This window comes from Canis lupus, chromosome 37 (genome assembly GCF_011100685.1).
Source record: "Canis lupus familiaris isolate Mischka breed German Shepherd chromosome 37, alternate assembly UU_Cfam_GSD_1.0, whole genome shotgun sequence".
NCBI classification, from domain to species: domain Eukaryota; kingdom Metazoa; phylum Chordata; class Mammalia; order Carnivora; family Canidae; genus Canis; species Canis lupus.
In genome coordinates, this window is record NC_049258.1 from 25,803,283 (window position 1) to 25,820,902 (window position 17,620).

The following is a 17,620-nucleotide window of genomic DNA, read 5'->3' on the forward strand; positions in this document are numbered from 1 at the left end:
TGGCATAGCAGAGACACATCTTCTGGTCTCAAATATAAGGACATGTTTTCATATGTATGTGTGTGTGTGTGTTTATATATATATATATATATATATATATATATATAGTTTTTTTTTTTTTTTTTAAGTAGGCTCCATGCCCAATGTGGGGCTTGAACTCAAGTCTCCGAGATCAAGAGCTGCATGCTCTACTGACTGAGCCGCCAGGCACCCTTAAGGAAATGTTTTTTTTTTTTTTTTTTTTTTTTTTTTTTTTTTTTAGGAAATGTTTTCTAATACCAGAGCTGTCCACTGTCCCGTGACAAAGATGTGTGAGGTACTCAATGACTCTTAATGGAATGGAATGGGCTGCCTGGAGACACCGAGTTCCCAGCTGGACCCATGCTTGCTACAGTCACCAGAGAGATTCCAATCCTTTTTTTTTTAAGATTTTATTTTTTTTGTCCAACAGAGAGCAAGCACAAGCAGGGGGAGCAGCAGGCAGAGGGAGAAGGAGAAGCAGGCTCCCCACTGAGAGAGAGCCTGACATGGGGCTGGATCCCAAGACCCTGGGATCATTACCCAAGCTGAAGGCAGACACCTAACCAACTAAGCCATCCAGGCGCCCCGAGAGATTTCAACCTTAACTGAGAAGTAAGGACATCAGACTGGGGGGGGGGGCTCACGACCTTTGAAGTCATCTTCAACTTCAAGTTCTCAAGACTCTCCAAGGTCAGGGTAATCTGGGAGGATTTCAAGCAAAATTAGGACTGATTTTCTTCTTTAACTGATTCGACAAAATGTATTGATAACACCTGGTGTGCAAGACGCTGTACCACATATACAAGTTTATAAACTGTCCCCTTGGGATCCCTGGGTGGCGCAGCGGTTTGGCGCCTGCCTTTGGCCCAGGGCGTGATCCTGGAGACCCGGGATCGAATCCCACATCAGGCTCCCAGTGCATGGAGCCTGCTTCTCTCTCTGCCTCTCTCTCTCTCTCTCTCTCTCTCTCTCTCTCTGTGACTATCATAAATAAATAAAAATTAAAAAAAAAATAAACTGTCCCCTTTCTTCTGAAAAATACTGAATGAAATGGTCTTAGTGAACCTTCCCATTTCCAACATCAATTAGCTCAAGAAAGAGTGTGACCATAAGATAATGTGATGATTTTTTCAAAAGATTTTATTTATTTATTCATGAGAGACACACAGAGAGAGGCAGAGACACAGACAGAGGGAGAAGCAAGCTCCCTGCAGGGAGCCTGATGTGGGACTTGATCCTGGGACTCCAGGATAAAGCCCTGGACTGAAGGCAGACGCTCAACCACTGAACCACCCAGGCATCCCAGAATGTGACTTTTTAAAAAAAAATAGTTTATCAAAATTTATATATTCAAAAGTCTGTCCTCAGGGTGTTCATAGCAGCACTGTTTATTATAGCAAAAGAATGGAAACAGTATAAATGTCCGTACATTAAAAATTGGCTAAATTAATTACGGCAAATCCATACAGTGAGATGAGGATATTAAGAAGAATGACTCAAAACCTCCCAACCAAGAAAAAAGCAGGACCAGATGGCTTCACTGGTGAGTTGTACCAAACATTTCTGAAGTAACATTAATCGTTCTCAAACTCTTTCCAAAATTTGAGGAGGAGGGCATACTTCCTAACCCATTCTATGAGGCCAGCATTCCTCTGATACCAAAACCAGCAAAGACACACAAGAAAATAAATCTGCAGACCCATATCCCTTATGAATATTGGTGTAAAAAAATTCTCAACAAAACACTACAAACCAAATTCAGCAGCATATTAAAAGGATTATACACCATGACCAAATGGGATTTATTTCTGGAATGCAAGGATGTTCAAGATATGAAAATCAATCAGTTTAATATACCACATGTACAGAATGAAGGGAAAACCCCACATGATCAATTTCATTTACAATAGCATCAAACCAATAAAATACTTAGGAATAAACATAACCAATGAGGCATAAGACTGGCTTATGAAAACTAGAAAACATTGCTAAAATAAATTAAAGAAGACACAAATAAATGGAAAGACATCCCATATTCATTGACTGTAAGACTTAATGTTGTTAAGTTGTCAATACTGCCCAAAGTGACGTACAGTGGGGTATCTATCAAAATCCCACAGATATTTTTTTGAAGAAATGGGAAAAATCCATCCTAAAATTCACATGGAATCTCAAGGCACTCTAAATAGCCAAACATATTAAAAAGAACAAAGTTGAAGGCTTCACACTTCCTGATTTCAAAATGATTACAAAGCTACAGTAATCAAAACAGCGTGGTACTGTTGTAAGGACAGATATACAGGCCCACGCAATACAACAGGGAGCCCAGAAATAAATCCTTGCCCATACCACTAAATGTTTTTCAGCAAGGGTGCCAAGACCATGCACTGGGGAAAGGACAGTCTTCAACAAATGGTGCTGGGAAAACTAGATATTCCCACATAAAAGAATGACGCTGGACCCTTACTTTACACCATATACAAACATGAACTCAAAATGGATTAAGGACATGAAACTGTAAAACTTTTAGAAGAAAACATAGGGGGTAGAATTTGTGGCATCGAGTTTGGCAGTGATTTCTTGGATATGACCCCAAAGTACAGGCCATGAAAGAAAAAAATAGATTAACTGGACTCATCAGGATGGAAACTTTTTGTGCATCATCAACAGAGTGAAAAGGCAACTCACAGAATGGAACCCCTTGAACTTTGTGCCAAGTACATTATCCATCCAGATGAATTATTGATATTTTCAGTGTGTCCAATTCTCAGTATTCCCCTGGGGAGGCTACATTCTTACTCCAGAGGTGCTGCCCAGTTCAGAACGTGGTTTGGAGCACTCCTCTTTCACCTGCTGTCCAAGCCTTGGAGTGTTGTTTTGCTGCCCTCCATGGTAGCAGATTCTCAGGGTTGGAACTGAAGTTTGGAAAAAGCCCCAAGTGGTTCAGAGCCAAGTCTGGTAGATGTTGATTCTGACTAGAGAATAAGTGACATTATTTATTTGTTTGTTTTCTGCTTCATTTAACCAAGGAACTGAGGCGTTGGGCTGGTCCGAAGGGCAATTTCCTTATGTGGTGTTTTCACTGTTCACAGAGAGGACTCCCAAAAATGTTCTGTCCTCCTTGGTATTGTGGAAATGGGTGCGCAGTCTCCTACAATAGATTAGTCAGGAATGTTTTGGGTGCAAGTGACAGACGCCAGCACCAAGTGCTTTAAGTGGGGGAAAAAAAAAAAAGGAAAAATGTATTGGCCCCAAAGTCAGGAAGGTCACTGGGGGAGCTCACAAAATCAAGGGAAGAGCTGCAGGACCAGGGTCCCAGGGGCTGGAATTTAGGAATTCCTGCCTGGCATTCTCCTCTTGAGGTGTCTCTGCTTCTCCTTGAGTGTTAACCTCCCTTTCCCCCTGGTGTAGGAATGACCCCACTGGGCAGGAAACACGGTTGCCACAGGCTCCAGTTTACGAATTGCTGTTCCAGCTATAAATCTCAGGAAGGTCTCTGACTAGCCCTTTTCAGGCCCGGGTCACTCCTTGAGCCAATCACTGCAGTCAGAGGGATACAGTTGTTAAGACCGGCTGGGAGCTGAGTCACCTGTCCACCCACTGTGTGCACTCTGTGTGTGTGTGTGTGTGTGTGTAGCATTTGTTACCAAAATAAGGAGACAGGACAGAAAGCTTGCCGGCTACTTGGAACTATAACAAGGAAGGTTGTTGCCTGGGATATGCTAAGGATCCACATGGTCCCTAAAATTCTCCAGGAGCCTACAATCTAGTTTGGGAGACGAGACACGAAAATAACCAGAACGCAACAGCTTGCACTGACTCGAAGCCTGGATAAGAATATCTGGAACTCCCCACCCACCTCATAAGCCTGTCTCTTGGATAAAAATTAGATACTTAGTGTGGAAAGGCTTTGAGAAGACAGCAGTAACCAAGCCCTTCACAATTCACCTAGCACATTCACATTCTTTCTGGGGACAAAGCACAGCTCTGGAGTCAGACTGCCTCAACTTCCCGAGCTACACAATGGGAATGATACTAGTTCCCACCTTGTAGGGTTGTTAGAGGATTGGGGGTGCTCAGCAGAGTGGCACACAGTGGGCGTTCAGTTTACATAAGGTGTTGTGTAGTGTTATTATTATTTTTTTAAGAGGGGGACCAGGGCAAGGGCAGAGGGAAAGGGAGAGAGAGAGAATCTTAAGCAGACTCCACGCTCAGCGTGGGCTCGATCTCACAACCCTGAGGTCATGACCTGAGCCAAAGTGAAAAGTCCGACGCTTAACCGACTGAGACACCCAGGTGGCCCTATAGATCATTATTTGAGCCTCTTCAAAGCCCCGTAGGGTAGACATGGCAAGGCTGACCATTTCCGCTGTATAGTGGAGGACACAGAGATGTGAAGGACGTGGCTGCTAGTAATTGGGCCTGTGGGTGATGGCATAGCTCGGGTACAACCAGCACTCTATTTCAGAAGTTTGCATTCCGAAAGAGTCAGGTCCAAGAGAGGCCTGTACAGTGCCAGGTGGAGGTGTAGGGAGACAGCCAATGTTCATGGAGAAGTGGGGATGTCCTCAGGGGTCAGCTAGTGCCTTGTCCCCAGGAGGAGGAGGAAGGCTTGAAGGGCGGGACAAGCCCTCTGTGGGACTCATCCTGGCTGGGGGCTTGGAGCATTACAGGGGTGAGAAGTGATTGGGGCTTATCCCTCCAAACCTTCCTGGGCCATCTGACGCCCACGCCTCCTCAGGTACAGGGTCCCCACCCCCCAGAGCGCCTCTCCTGCGCTTGTTTCCCAGATTGATGCATTCTCCTCTATAAATACCAGCTCTGGTATGCTGGGCTGGCAGCTGTTGCTGCCAGGGAGATGGCTGGGTTGACACACCGCTCCTGACAAAATACAAACCCCTGGTGTGTGTGGGTGTGTGGGTGGTGTGATAGGGGGATGAATCAGAGGAGGGGTGGGGGTGGGCACACGGGGGGCAGAAGCCAGGAGAGGTTGGTGTGTGGGGGTGAGAGTACATGGTAACTGGAAACTGAGAGAGCGCTGGACTCTTTCTGGAAATCACCCTGTTGTTTATAAACTGGAGGCTCCGCCCTGCTCCGGGGAGGGGGAGGGAATGGGCCTACTGTAGCCCAGAGGGAAACTGAGGCTCAGCGCTAGAACCTGGGTACCAGCGGACATATCCGAGTAGGCCGGCTGTCCCAGGACTGCTCTCTGCGCCCCCCCCTCGGCCCCCCCCCCCCCCCCCCGGGCTCCTCGCTCACCCTCCCTGCCCGCCTGGAGACCCTCGCCCTCTCCCCCTGCGGCGGGATGCCTGTCTTTGCCCACACCTCTCCCACTTCTAGAGAATCTTTAGGGGGGAGAAAAGGTGATTTTGAGTCTTTCCTGGCAATACACCTTGCTCTTTCGGGAAGTGACCCAAAGTCTCTCCTCAGAGCCAAAGGCACGGCCTCAAACTCTGGAAACTTCTCTCCCACTCCCTCCCCTGCCGACCCCCAGGAGGAGGGGGGGGCGGGACCCCGGGATCGCAGACTGGCCCCCCCCCCCTCGGGCGCAGGGATTCCGATGCGGGCTGCCCGGTTGGGGGGACAGGCCTGCCCACCTGCCACCCCCCCCCCCCGGGTCCCGCCCGCGCCTCCTGGGGCCCTTGCCACCGCCGAGGGGCGCAGGGCTCTGCGGGGGAGCTGGGCTCCCCGCCCCCACGCCGGCGGCCGCCCTTCCTGGCAGGACAGCGGGATCCTGCAGCTGTCAGGGGAGGGGCGGCGGGGGCTGATGTCAGGAGGGATACAAATAGTGCGGGCGGCCGAGGGGCCCCGTCTCCCCTCGACGCCTCCGCCCTCGGCCGGCCGCCGCCCGCCGCCTCCTCCGCGCCGCCCGCCGCCCGCGCCGCCAGCATGAGCCAGGCCTACTCGTCCAGCCAGCGCGTGTCCTCGTACCGCCGCACCTTCGGCGGCGCGGGGGGCTTCCCGCTCGGCTCCCCGCTCGGCTCGCCCGTGTTCCCGCGCGCCGGCTTCGGCACCAAGGGCTCCTCGAGCTCCGTGACGTCCCGCGTGTACCAGGTGTCGCGCACGTCGGGCGGCGCCGGGTGGCTGGGGGCGCTGCGGGCAGGCCGGCTGGGCACGGGCCGCGCGCCCTCCTACAGCGCCGGCGAGCTGCTGGACTTCTCGCTGGCCGACGCCGTGAACCAGGAGTTCCTGACCACGCGCACCAACGAGAAGGTGGAGCTGCAGGAGCTCAACGACCGCTTCGCCAACTACATCGAGAAGGTGCGCTTCCTGGAGCAGCAGAACGCGGCGCTCGCCGCCGAGGTGAACCGGCTCAAGGGCCGCGAGCCCACCCGGGTCGCCGAGATCTACGAGGAGGAGCTGCGCGAGCTGCGGCGCCAGGTGGAGGTGCTCACCAACCAGCGCGCCCGCGTGGACGTCGAGCGGGACAACCTGCTGGACGACCTGCAGCGGCTCAAGGCCAAGTGAGGACCCGCAGGCGCTCCCAGGACCCGTCCCCAGGGCGCCAGGAAGCCCCCCTCCCCCCGCCCCTCCCGTGGGGACAGAGTCATCTACCGGTGTCCCCCCCCTCGGCTCTCCCTCCTGCTCTCACTCTGCAAAGGGGAAGTTTTCTGCGGGATGGGGGATGGAAACGGGGTGGAAATGAGAGCCCCGGGGACCTGTGGACAGCTCCCTGAAAAGCATCTTAAGATGCTGAGGTGGTGTCGCTGGGGGATAAGCAGATGAGCAAAGGGCGGATGCCCTGGCACAGTCAGGGGTGGGTGGGTGGGTGGGGGGCTGTTAGGAGACCAGGAAAATCTGAGGCAGGCTGCAGAGAGCCCCGGTGGGGAATCCAAGGGGTGGCTCTCAGCTCATCTGTGGTGAGGCCCAGGGGAGGTGGGTAGAGAGCAGGTCTTGGTCCCTGGGCTGGGGTGAGGCTGTGCCATTTCACAGAGGGAACGGATGAGCTAGAGGAAGCGGAGGGGGCTAGCTGCAGCCCCCCGAAACCTTGGAGGACCTAATGGTGGGCTTTACCAGGCTTCTGGCAGGAAAAGGCAACAAGAATAGAGCAAAAGTGCTCACGGGACCTGCTTCTGACAGTCCGAGTGAGCAGAAGCACCGTCCTACCACCCAGGGCACAAACAATAATTGAGTCCCTACGAGGCCTAGGGCTGGGGCTGCAAACCAGGAACAGGGGTGGATAGAACAGACATGGTTCCTAATCCCAGGGAGGTCACAATCTGGTGGGGACATAGACTTCCGGGGTGTGGCTCTGGGGAAGAAACTGGGCCACTTCCTGTCCCCTCCCTGGGTGGGCAGGGCCTCTTGTCTGCACCCTTGTAGTCAGCCCTCCTCACCGTGTCCTGAGTCCCCAGTCCCTGGGCAGCCCCACCAGGCCATCCCCACTGCCGGTTTTATCCCCACCAACCGTCTCTTTCCGTCCGTCTGTTGTGGCCAGGCTGCAAGAGGAGATCCAATTGAAAGAAGAAGCAGAGAACAATTTGGCTGCCTTCCGAGCGGTGAGCCCTCTTTGGTCCCCAAGCAGTGTTACCCCTTTGACCCCTTGTGGCCCCTGGTCTCCCTCTGCCCTGGGTTATCAGTGACCCTGTCCCCTCTTGCTTGACCACTACCAGGACGTGGATGCAGCTACTCTAGCCCGAATTGACTTGGAGCGCAGGATTGAATCTCTCAACGAGGAAATCGCGTTCCTTAAGAAAGTGCACGAAGAGGTATGCCCTCAGCCTTCCTCCTCAGGGTCCTTAGGCCCTGGTGAGGACAGCCGGAAAGGGGGAGGGGCAGTGCAAGGCTCTGGGAACAGGGGCGTGAGGGGGTGCTGCGTGTGTGGGGCCGGGTAGAGCACTGAAGCCCCATCGTGCCCCTGCAGGAGATCCGAGAGCTACAGGCCCAGCTTCAGGAACAACAGGTACAGGTGGAGATGGACATGTCCAAGCCAGACCTCACCGCCGCCCTCAGGGACATCCGGGCCCAGTACGAGACCATCGCGGCTAAGAACATCTCAGAAGCTGAGGAGTGGTACAAGTCGAAGGTGGGCAACCTGGTCCAGGGCCTCCATCCCCGTTTGGAGGTGCTCCCTGGGGCTCTGTCCGTGGGGAGGACGGTGAGCCAGGGTCTCCACGCTCCCTTGCCGTCCTGACCTGCCTCCCGTAAACTCCGCATCTCACTACTCCTCCCTGCCCTTAGGTGTCCGACCTGACCCAGGCAGCCAACAAGAACAACGACGCGCTGCGCCAGGCCAAGCAGGAAATGATGGAGTACAGACACCAGATCCAGTCCTACACCTGTGAGATCGACGCCCTCAAGGGCACCGTGAGTCCCCGCCCACCTCCCCAGGCCTGATCCTTGATCCTCCGCCTGCTATGACCTTGGCTCTCATCACATCACCCAGAGAGGGCTCTGGGTCTCTTTCTCTTCAAATATCCCCCACGCATGAACACAGACAGGTGGATTCTCAGCTGAACTCTCAGGAATCATGGGGGTCTGGAGAGAAAGGACATGGATGTTTCCTTTGATCACTTCTATTCTCTGGGTTTCCACATCAGACTTCACTTGAGTTCGGGGTTCCCCTAGCTCAGACCAGTTTGCCAGCTCCCGGACCTGGCCCTCTGGGGCTGTGACCCAGCTCCAAGGCTACGACCCTCCCGATCCTGGGCCCCTAGTGCTCACCCCTCCGAGCCCTCTCCGTGACCTGGGTGTCCCTCTCCTGCAGAATGATTCCCTGATGAGGCAGATGCGGGAGATGGAGGACCGCTTTGCTAGCGAGGCCAGCGGCTACCAGGACAACATCGCACGCCTGGAGGAAGAGATCCGGCACCTCAAGGATGAGATGGCCCGCCACCTGCGCGAGTACCAGGACCTGCTCAATGTCAAGATGGCCCTGGATGTGGAGATTGCCACCTACCGGAAGCTGCTGGAGGGCGAGGAAAGCCGGTGAGGGGCTGGTGGTGGGAGTCAGGGGAGTGCTGAGGGGCCCATTCCTGCCTCCGGGGGCGGTGGGGGGTGGTGTGTGAGACGCTGAGGATTCCCTTAGCAAGATCTGGAAATGATTTTATACAAGAGGCCACCACACCACTAATTGTAGAGAATTAATGAAGGCCACCTGGGGAAAAAGTGATTTAATTAATAGCTTTTATAAAAAGAGAAATATAAGTATTCCCTCATCTACCTTCAGAATTAAGAGCCAGCAGCATAAAACCATGTTCAGCAACCAGTAATAAAATATTACTGCTAGTCAAGGGAGAGATGAAAGCAGAGTGGGGAATGGTGAGGAAGGAAAGGGAGGGGGCAGATAGAGACAAAGAGAGAGCCTGGGACCCAGCCTAAGAAGGAGTGTGCAGAGACTCGTACCCAAGGGTACACTGCACACGCGCGCGCACACACGCACACACCTACCCTCATAGGGAAAGACAGCGTGACATGCTCAGAGCAACTCACCTCTAGATACCAAAAATGACATGACTCGAAGGCAATGTGAGGGAACTTTCTGGGGCGATGGAGACGTTATGTATCTTGACTTAGACTGGAAGTTACATGGGTGTAGACACTGATCGAAACTCATTGAAGTGCATACTAAAGATCGTGCATATCACCGTGGGTAAACCTAACCTCAGTTTAAAACAGGTCAATTACTCAAAAAACAATGATGCTCATAAAAATGATAATACCTTAAAGTTTAAAAAAATCAGCAGACGTGTAAATACAGACCTGCACATAGAGAGGTGTCAGATTTCATAGTTACATCTCCATGTAAGGTGGCTCCAGATGTGTAGCATTTTCCCTGCACTAGGCATGTGAGGATGGCGTCTACCCTAGGACTTGCCCTCCCGTGCGTAGGCCAGAGGTTCCCAGCCTGGCTGGAGGGTGGGCATACACATGATGGATGTGGCCTACAGTTGTTATCGATACATCCTGCGGTGCCTGAGGAAGGAGATCCTGGTGAACTGGGTGGGGGGGGGGGAGACTAGGAGGTCGGGGTATTCACGTCAAGCCAGCAGGTCAGAGATGGAATGGGATGATCCAGAAGGGACAGTTCCTGGGATAGCTGGAGTTGCCCTTTGCCCTGTGACCCTATGCCCTTAGCAGTGTGAAAGTGGGAATGTTAGGGTCAGTAGAGCAGGGACAGCTGACGATGGCATTTAGTGAGAACCGGAGCAAGCTTTGATGGGTGGTCACAGAGAGAGATAGAGGGCCCTAACCCTTCGGGGGCTTGATCTCTCCCCTTTCAGGATCAACCTCCCCATCCAGACCTACTCTGCTCTCAACTTCCGAGGTGAGTGCATGTTGGCAGGTGGATGCTGGGGTGGCAGGGGCAGGAGTCCAGCTTGGGTACTGCCCAAGGCCAGCCAGGGAGGGGGTTTGGAACCATGGGGACAGGGCTGGGGTCCAGGAAAGAGAAAAGGAGCTGCTGCAGGTGGGTGGGGAAATTTAGGTAGAGGTACCTTCTAACAGAGAGGGGTTTTTATTTTATTTCATGGCATTATATTGACTGTGTCCCCTGGACCTTCTGAGAGTCTTGAACATCAGCACATGGCTTCTATTCCCAATATACCCCAAATCTCAAGGTACCAAGGGTGTCCTTGGGGATCTGACAACAGAAGCATCTAGAACCATACACCCTGAGCTACAAGGCACCCTCCAGCCACTGTGTGCTTGGCAAACTGTCAAGCACCCCCCACCTCCCCCTAGCTGCTTGTTGAACACCTCCAGTTTGCTGGAGCAAGATGTTGGATGCATGTTTAAAAAAAAAATGAAGCCAAACCTTAGCAAAGCCAAACAATTAAAAGAACGAGCTCCTGGGGCATTTTGCCATCCTGACATTAGTTATATGCAGATCGAGTGGCTTTCCAACCCCAGAGAGCAGAAAAACACGCTATAATGATACATTAGGAAAGCAAGTCGGAGTCCTTGGCAGCGTCGCCTTTCCTAGATCAAACCTTTTTTGTCTTCGATGTTCATTTCCATCGGGAAAAATACATGCTGTGCTCCACCGAGTTACAGCGTTCATCACAGGCTGGTTGCTCGCTGAGGAGATTCATGGGCACCAAACTCCTAATACCTGGGACCCAAATTTGACCCTCCCTATGAAACTCAGAACGTCTTTCTGCCATTTGTGGTTTTTGCAGACACCCAAGTGGGAGCCTTGCAACTGAAATTGCTTAAATGCATTTTCAAATCAATGGCTCTGCGGCCACGAGAGTGCAAGTATCATTGCTAATGTTTGACGGTGAAGAAACTGAGGCACAGAGAGTCAGGTGCCTGGCCACCTGCACAATGAATCAGTAACTGACTCCCATCTGTTTCCCTCTCATTAAGACATGGTTTACTCATCTGGATTCTTAAAAGAAAAATCGTTTATTTATTTGGGAGACAGAGAGAGCGAGGAGGGGGGCCCAGAGGGAGAGAGAGCCTTAAACAGATTCTGAGCTGAGCATGGAGCTCCATGTGTGGCTCGATCTCGTGACCCTGAGATCATGACCTGAGCTGAAGCCAAGAGTTGGACCCTTAACTGACTGAGCCACCCAGGCACCCCTTATCTGGACTCTTAAAGGGGGCTGGGTGCCATGAGGTCCTCCAAAAGAGTATGTTGGGACAGGGTTCGGGGTTCTGTTAGGAGACAAATTCATGCAGGGCTGTGTTGGAGCCCAGGAGTGGAGAAGGAGTGAGGAAGCCTGGAGAGGGAATATTGGGTGGCCTGGGGCCTCAGGGGTCCCCTACCCTCCTGAATCAGTCATAGCTGGAGGGACATGTGTGGGCTCCCGAGCCCATCTCAGCCATGGGACTGGCCCCAGTGTCTATAGAGCCACCTGCTGGGTGCTGGCCTCAAGGACAGGTTCTAAAGTCTTGCTGAAGAAGTAATAGGCTCATCTTGAGGGGATAGGAGTCTTCTGGGCTCTACCCCACGGGACCAGTGGCCAGACTTGGTCAGGCTGAGTGTGTGGATGGATCCGTTACAGAAACAAGCCCGGAGCAAAGGGGTTCTGAGGTCCATACCAAGAAGACGGTGATGATCAAGACCATCGAGACCCGGGATGGGGAGGTGAGCCACCTGCCTGGTTCCCTTACCCTTGTGGGGGTTGTGACGCTGTCAGCCAGGTGCCTTCCACCAGCTATGCTGGTTCGAGGCCCTGCCTGGAGGGAGAGGGGGTCCTGCTACCCTGGTGTTGGGGAGTGTGGAGCAGCCCCTGGCTGGGGCTCCATTCTCCTGCCAGCACTGGTTTGGACTGGGCCTCTCTTTCTCCCCAGGTTGTCAGTGAGGCCACACAACAGCAACACGAGGTGCTCTAAAGCCAGAGACCCCTCTGCCAGCAGAGACCATCCTCGCCCCTGTCCTCACTGCCTCCTGATGCCAGCCTCCTTCCATCCCAGGGCACCACACCCAGCCACAGTGCTCCCCCTCACAGCCTCTGACCCCTGCTCACCGACCACAACTCATGGCCCCCCCGGGGGGCATGGCCGACCCCTGCCCAGGCACAGGCAGCCCCAGCTGTGTGAGTCCTGGATGTTGGAAATGAGGGAGCCTGGCTCTTCGCTGCCCTCGGGGGTGCTGGGCAGGGCCCAGATGGAATCAGTGCCCCTGCCCCTCCCACCTCTGTGGCCCCTGTGACCTCAGGCTCTCGCCTCTGCCTTTGGAGAGGGCCCCAGAGCAGAGTGTTGGGACCCCGTGGGATGAGGATAGAACCCATAGACCTCCCACTCCCTTCTCCGTAGCATGGGTCAGAAAGAAAGGGCAGCCTCCCCAGCAAGCCGGGCAGGTGACTGAGGGACTGGCCCCCGTGGGAATGGGGGCTTGAAACTGACCCCATGGCCCCTTCCTTTCCCAGGGTGGGCTTAGAAAGCAGGGGCTGCAAGAGGGAACCCCCGAAGGTGCCAGATGTGGGAGCAGGAGATTCAGAAGGAGAGAGGGTGGACGAGATGCTGGAGAGGAGAGGAGAGGAAAGAGGCAGAGAGTGGTCTCAGGCAGGGGGAGGGGTGCCCCCCTCCATGCCTGCCCCTCCCCTGCAGCAGGGGCTCTGGACAGAAACAATAAAAAGCAAAGTACTAGCCTAGCACGTCCCTGGCTGTGTTGACTGCCTGGTCTCCTCTGGGGGCCCTTCTGAGCACCCCTTGAGGTGGAGTGTGTGCTGCCTTTCTGCCCGATCAGTCCGTCCCCCAGGGCCTGTCACCCTACTGTTCCCACAACCTCCCAGCCTTGCTGTGTGTCTGTGGCACACGGCTGGGGGGGGGGGCAGGGGGCTTTTGTTTAGGGAACCTTGAATACCTCCTGTTAGACCCCAATTCCTGGGCTGCCTGCCTTGGGCCCCCTACTCAACCTTCAGATCATCAGGGCCCCAGGGACACCACCTGCTGTTCTTGGAAGGACATAGACTGGCTCTGGAGTAGGGCTCCCCTATCCCTTCCCCAAAGGAGCTCACAGCCTCTTCCCATTAAAGCTGCCTGAATGCCTTCTATGGGCAAGGGCCGATTCAGGAAAAATAACAATGTTAAGAAAAATAGAAAGCTCTATCTTGTTTTTGGAGAAGAAGACTCAAACACTCTAAAGATGCCAATTCATGCTACATTAACCAGTACTTCCAACGCAATGCAGTCTCAAGGAAAATACCAAAGGGAAATTTGGGGAGCATTTGGTAAGCACAGGGGAGGGGAGTGTAGGACATATGAAAAAAAAAAAAAAGGAAATCCTAGAACAAAATATTAACCCAGATATATTAAAGGCTTCTGTGGGGAAAACTTAATGATTCAATATAGGCTTGGGGGCCATTGGGCAGCCACGAGGGGCAGGAATGAAGCCTGTCTCTTTTCGCTCCTTCCAAAAGATAAATTCCAGATAGATCCAAGACTTAGGAAGCTTGATGGATCCATATAGGCTTCAGCCTTCAAGTTAGTCCTCACAGACTTAAGGATTGTTCTGTAAAGGAGGGGGGAAGAGGGTAGAGATCACAAACATGGTAAATTCAGACATTCTGTAGGGAAAACAAACAAACCCAAAACATAACAGGGCTTTAGTCTTAGGTTCCCTAGTCTGACATTCCTAACTGGCTTTTTCCAGAAACTTCCAAAGCCTTTCTGGTGTCTCTAGCTTTCTCCCTCTCCTTGGATGTCACCCTTGCTCACAAATTGCTCCTTCCCTCTGGGTTATGGGTTATGTAGCTCCTCCCTATAAGAATGCCCCCTTCTCTGTGGTAGTCTTCATCTTTGCCCGGGGAGCATCGTGGGCACACCCCAGATCCCCACTGTCTATACCGGTGAGTCGTGGTCGTTTCTACCCCCCTCCAGTGGGATGAATGCTGTGAGCCCCAGAAAAACTCCCAGTCAATCCCTAGTGGAATTGCAAGTGAAATTAGAAGTAACATTTGCAGTGTCTTCACCCCGGGATACAGGAGGCTGAGCGGGTGAGGGCCCCCTTGTGGGGGCTCAGAATCTGAGCTCATCTCTCTGTGAGAGAAACACGCTTGGGTGAGGCTGGGCTCAGGTAGACAAGAGGTAGTGCATGTACCTGTGAGCAATTTCAGGAGCCTCTCAGCAATTTCTTCTTTCCCCTAAATGAGTATGCTCGCTCATCTAGGCCACAAAGGATAAAGGGACACCAAGGTCAGGGAAGGTCTTAGAGGCATCCTACCCTCCAAAAAAGCTTAGGTGTAGACCAGTCACTAGAGTGGAATCTAGGAATCGCAGATTCTCAGAGTCAGATGTCAAGGCCCCCAGGCGGTGATGCCCACGATCCAGAAGTCCCCTCCTGGCCTTGCGCAAACATCTTGATGAGCAGTCATCAAGCTCTGCCTGAATGTGTCAGAGAACACACTACGTCCATGGTGACCCCTTGTAGCTGGGGCCAGAAAGCTCTCCTCTTTGGCACACGTCTGTCTCCTGTGATGACTACCCACTTGTTCAGACAAAGGAGGAGACCCAGACCCACCCTGTGTCCCCAGTGGGGAAGCGTTCTCTCGGCAGAGCCTTCCTGGGAGCAGAAGTCCTCTGGTTTTTTTGGGGGGGGGCCTGGCTGGCTCATTTGGTAGAGCGCCTTGACTCTTGACCTTGGGGTTGTGAGTTCAAGCCTCACATTGGGTGTTGAGATTACTTAAACATAAAATATTTTAGGGGCGCCTGGGTGACTCAGTGGTTGAGTGCCTGTCTTCAGCTCAGGGAATGATCCCAGGGTCCTGGGATCGAGTCCTGCATCAGGTTCCCTGCAGGGAGCCTGCTTCTCCCTCTGCTTATGCCTCTACCTCTCTCTCTGTGTCTTCATGAATAAATAAAATCTTTAAAAAATAATAAAAATATTTTTAAAAAACCAACCCCCCCCCCAAAAAAAAAACCTAAGTAGAAATCCTCTGGTTCCAAATGCTCTGCTTTGCTTATCTCCTTGGGACCTGGAGAATGAGGCAGGGAATGTAGGGCAGGGGACATGGATATGGCGGTGCTCCCAAGGAACGGACAAAATAAGCCAAGAAATATTTGGGTTCCATGTGGTCATACATGTGCACCCCATCACCTCCACGGCAAAGCCTCTCTCTGTTCCTTGGGACACTCTGTTGTCTTCTCTTACAAGACTCTGAACGTCAGGGAGAAGTAAGAGAGCTCACGGATAGCAGACTAGCGTCTCATTGGGCCCGGGGGACCCATTCTAGACCATCTCAGACCCCGCCTGACGGGTGAAGTAGGAAGGATTATGGAGACAAAACGTGTCCCTAAGCTGGGAACCGAGGGCTCAAGGGACACCGTCCTGCCCTCTCCACTCTGACTACCCTCCTCCCCTCCCACCCACTCACCCTTCCCCCTTCCTCCTCTCACCAGCTTGTCTTGGAGCCTTATGCAAATATACATCTCGGACCTCTGGTTCAGCGCCTGAATGTCAGCTAATTAAGGGGAAGGTCTTCATTCTTTCACTCACCACGGGTTTCCCGGTGCCCGGGAGAGTACTTGCTCCGTAGAAGGTGCTCATGAAATATTTAAGTACTTGTTGAATGAATACCCACTGAGCACTTTTATTTACTTTTCTCCAAATTAAATATTTACTGGGAAGGCTGATGACCCCCACTTCACTCACTGATCCAACCAACATTTACTGACCTTTTACCATGTGCCAGGTCCATGGTGCACGTTATGACCCACAGGAAACTCCCCACGGCCCAGAGAGGTGGGGGGAACTGCCAAGGTCGCACAGCATTATCTGTGGCAGAGGAGGACCAGGCCCCGGGCTCTTTGGCCTCCGGAGCCCAGATCTCTTTCCATGACACCATAGGCTTGTGATCTCGAGGCGGGACAGAGTGACAACACACTCCAGGCCTGGCGCCAGGCCGCGGGGCACTATGGGGCCCATTCTGAGGGACAGATGAGCCCCTAGCTGCCAGCTGCCCTGGGTGGCGGGCCTGGCCAGAGCCCGTGGCTTTCCCTGTCACAGCCCTGGCAGGCTCCTCCAGGAGAGGGCACCCCCGATTCACACGGGCCGGAGCCCGCCCTTCCCGGGCCCTACACCGCCAGCGCGCATCAGTGAATGCCCCCAGGCCAGACATTTGGCCAGGAGATACATAAGCCATGTTCCAGGCCCTGTGCCAGGCCCTTTTAAATAGTTAATACTCGTTTTAATATTTAATATAATAACTTAAAGCCATCACAGAAACCCAAGTCAGATCATGTGATTCCTGAACTCAAGATCCTCTGAGAGGACTTCCCGTTTTCACCAGGAATAAAAGTGCCTCGGCCTACAAGATGCTAGGCTATCTGACCCCTGCTCCCCATCTGACCTCACGTCTCTATCCTCCCCACTGGGCCCCTGGTTCTTCTTGGAGCCCTACCAGGCGCATCATCCCCTCTGCCTGAAGCAGTCCTGTCCAGACACCTGTACCATCTGCTTCCTAACTCCTTTAGAATTGACTCCGTCATTCCCAGTGAGGCTCCAACCACCCTATCGGAAAGCTCAAGCCTCACCACACTCCCATCTCCCTTGCCCTGCTCCATTTTTCCCACAGGGGCGGGAATCCTTGTCTATTTTGTTCACTGCTACATCCCTACTGCTTAGAACAGGGACAGGCACAGAGTAGGGACTCAAAAAATGTTTGTTGAATGAATGAATGAATCAATCCTGAGTTGGGCTACCCCATTTTATAGATGAAGAGACGAAGCTTGATGATGTTAAGTGACTTGCTTAAGACCACACAGTTTGGGCACCTGGGTGGCTCAGTGGTTGAGCATCTGCCTTTGGCTCAGGTTGTGATCCCGGGATCCTGGGATGGAGTCCCGCATCGGGCTCCCCACAGGGAGCCTGCTTCTCCCTCTGCCTATGTCTCTGCCTCTGTGTCTCTCATGAATAAACAAATTAAGAAAAAAAAAAAAAAGACCACACAGTTCATGTATTCAACCAGCCAACCAACCAGCCAACCAACCAGCCAACATTTACAGACCACTTACTACATGCATTCTGAGCAAACTGGTGAGGCCCAGTGCTAGATGGCTTTGGGTTATTTTTTGTTTTAAATAGTCTCAGGGCGCCTGGGTGGCTGAGTCGGTTGGGGGTCAGACTCTGGGTTTTGGCTCAGGTCATGATCTCGGGGGTCCTGAGATTGGGCTCTGTGCTCAACAGGAGGTGTGCTTGAAGATTCTCACT

General features: G+C 52.9%; 1 protein-coding gene and 1 long non-coding RNA gene across 2 annotated transcripts; one reads left to right on the top strand and one right to left on the bottom strand.

Annotated features, from left to right (window-relative positions):
- Window positions 1-1,845: 1,845 nt before the first annotated feature.
- LOC111094337 lies at window positions 1,846-16,307 on the bottom strand. Its single transcript, XR_005385419.1, has 2 exons — window positions 16,087-16,307; window positions 1,846-3,172 (listed from the first exon to the last, which is right to left on the bottom strand). It is a non-coding gene; the product is annotated as an uncharacterized LOC111094337 (long non-coding RNA).
- Window positions 5,911-12,303, top strand: DES (desmin). The gene is given in 9 exon segments (NM_001012394.1): window positions 5,911-6,485; window positions 7,460-7,520; window positions 7,635-7,730; window positions 7,886-8,047; window positions 8,203-8,328; window positions 8,729-8,949; window positions 10,245-10,288; window positions 11,973-12,055; window positions 12,262-12,303. Coding segments are annotated over 9 exon segments (1,410 nt in total).
- Window positions 16,308-17,620: the final 1,313 nt, after the last annotated feature.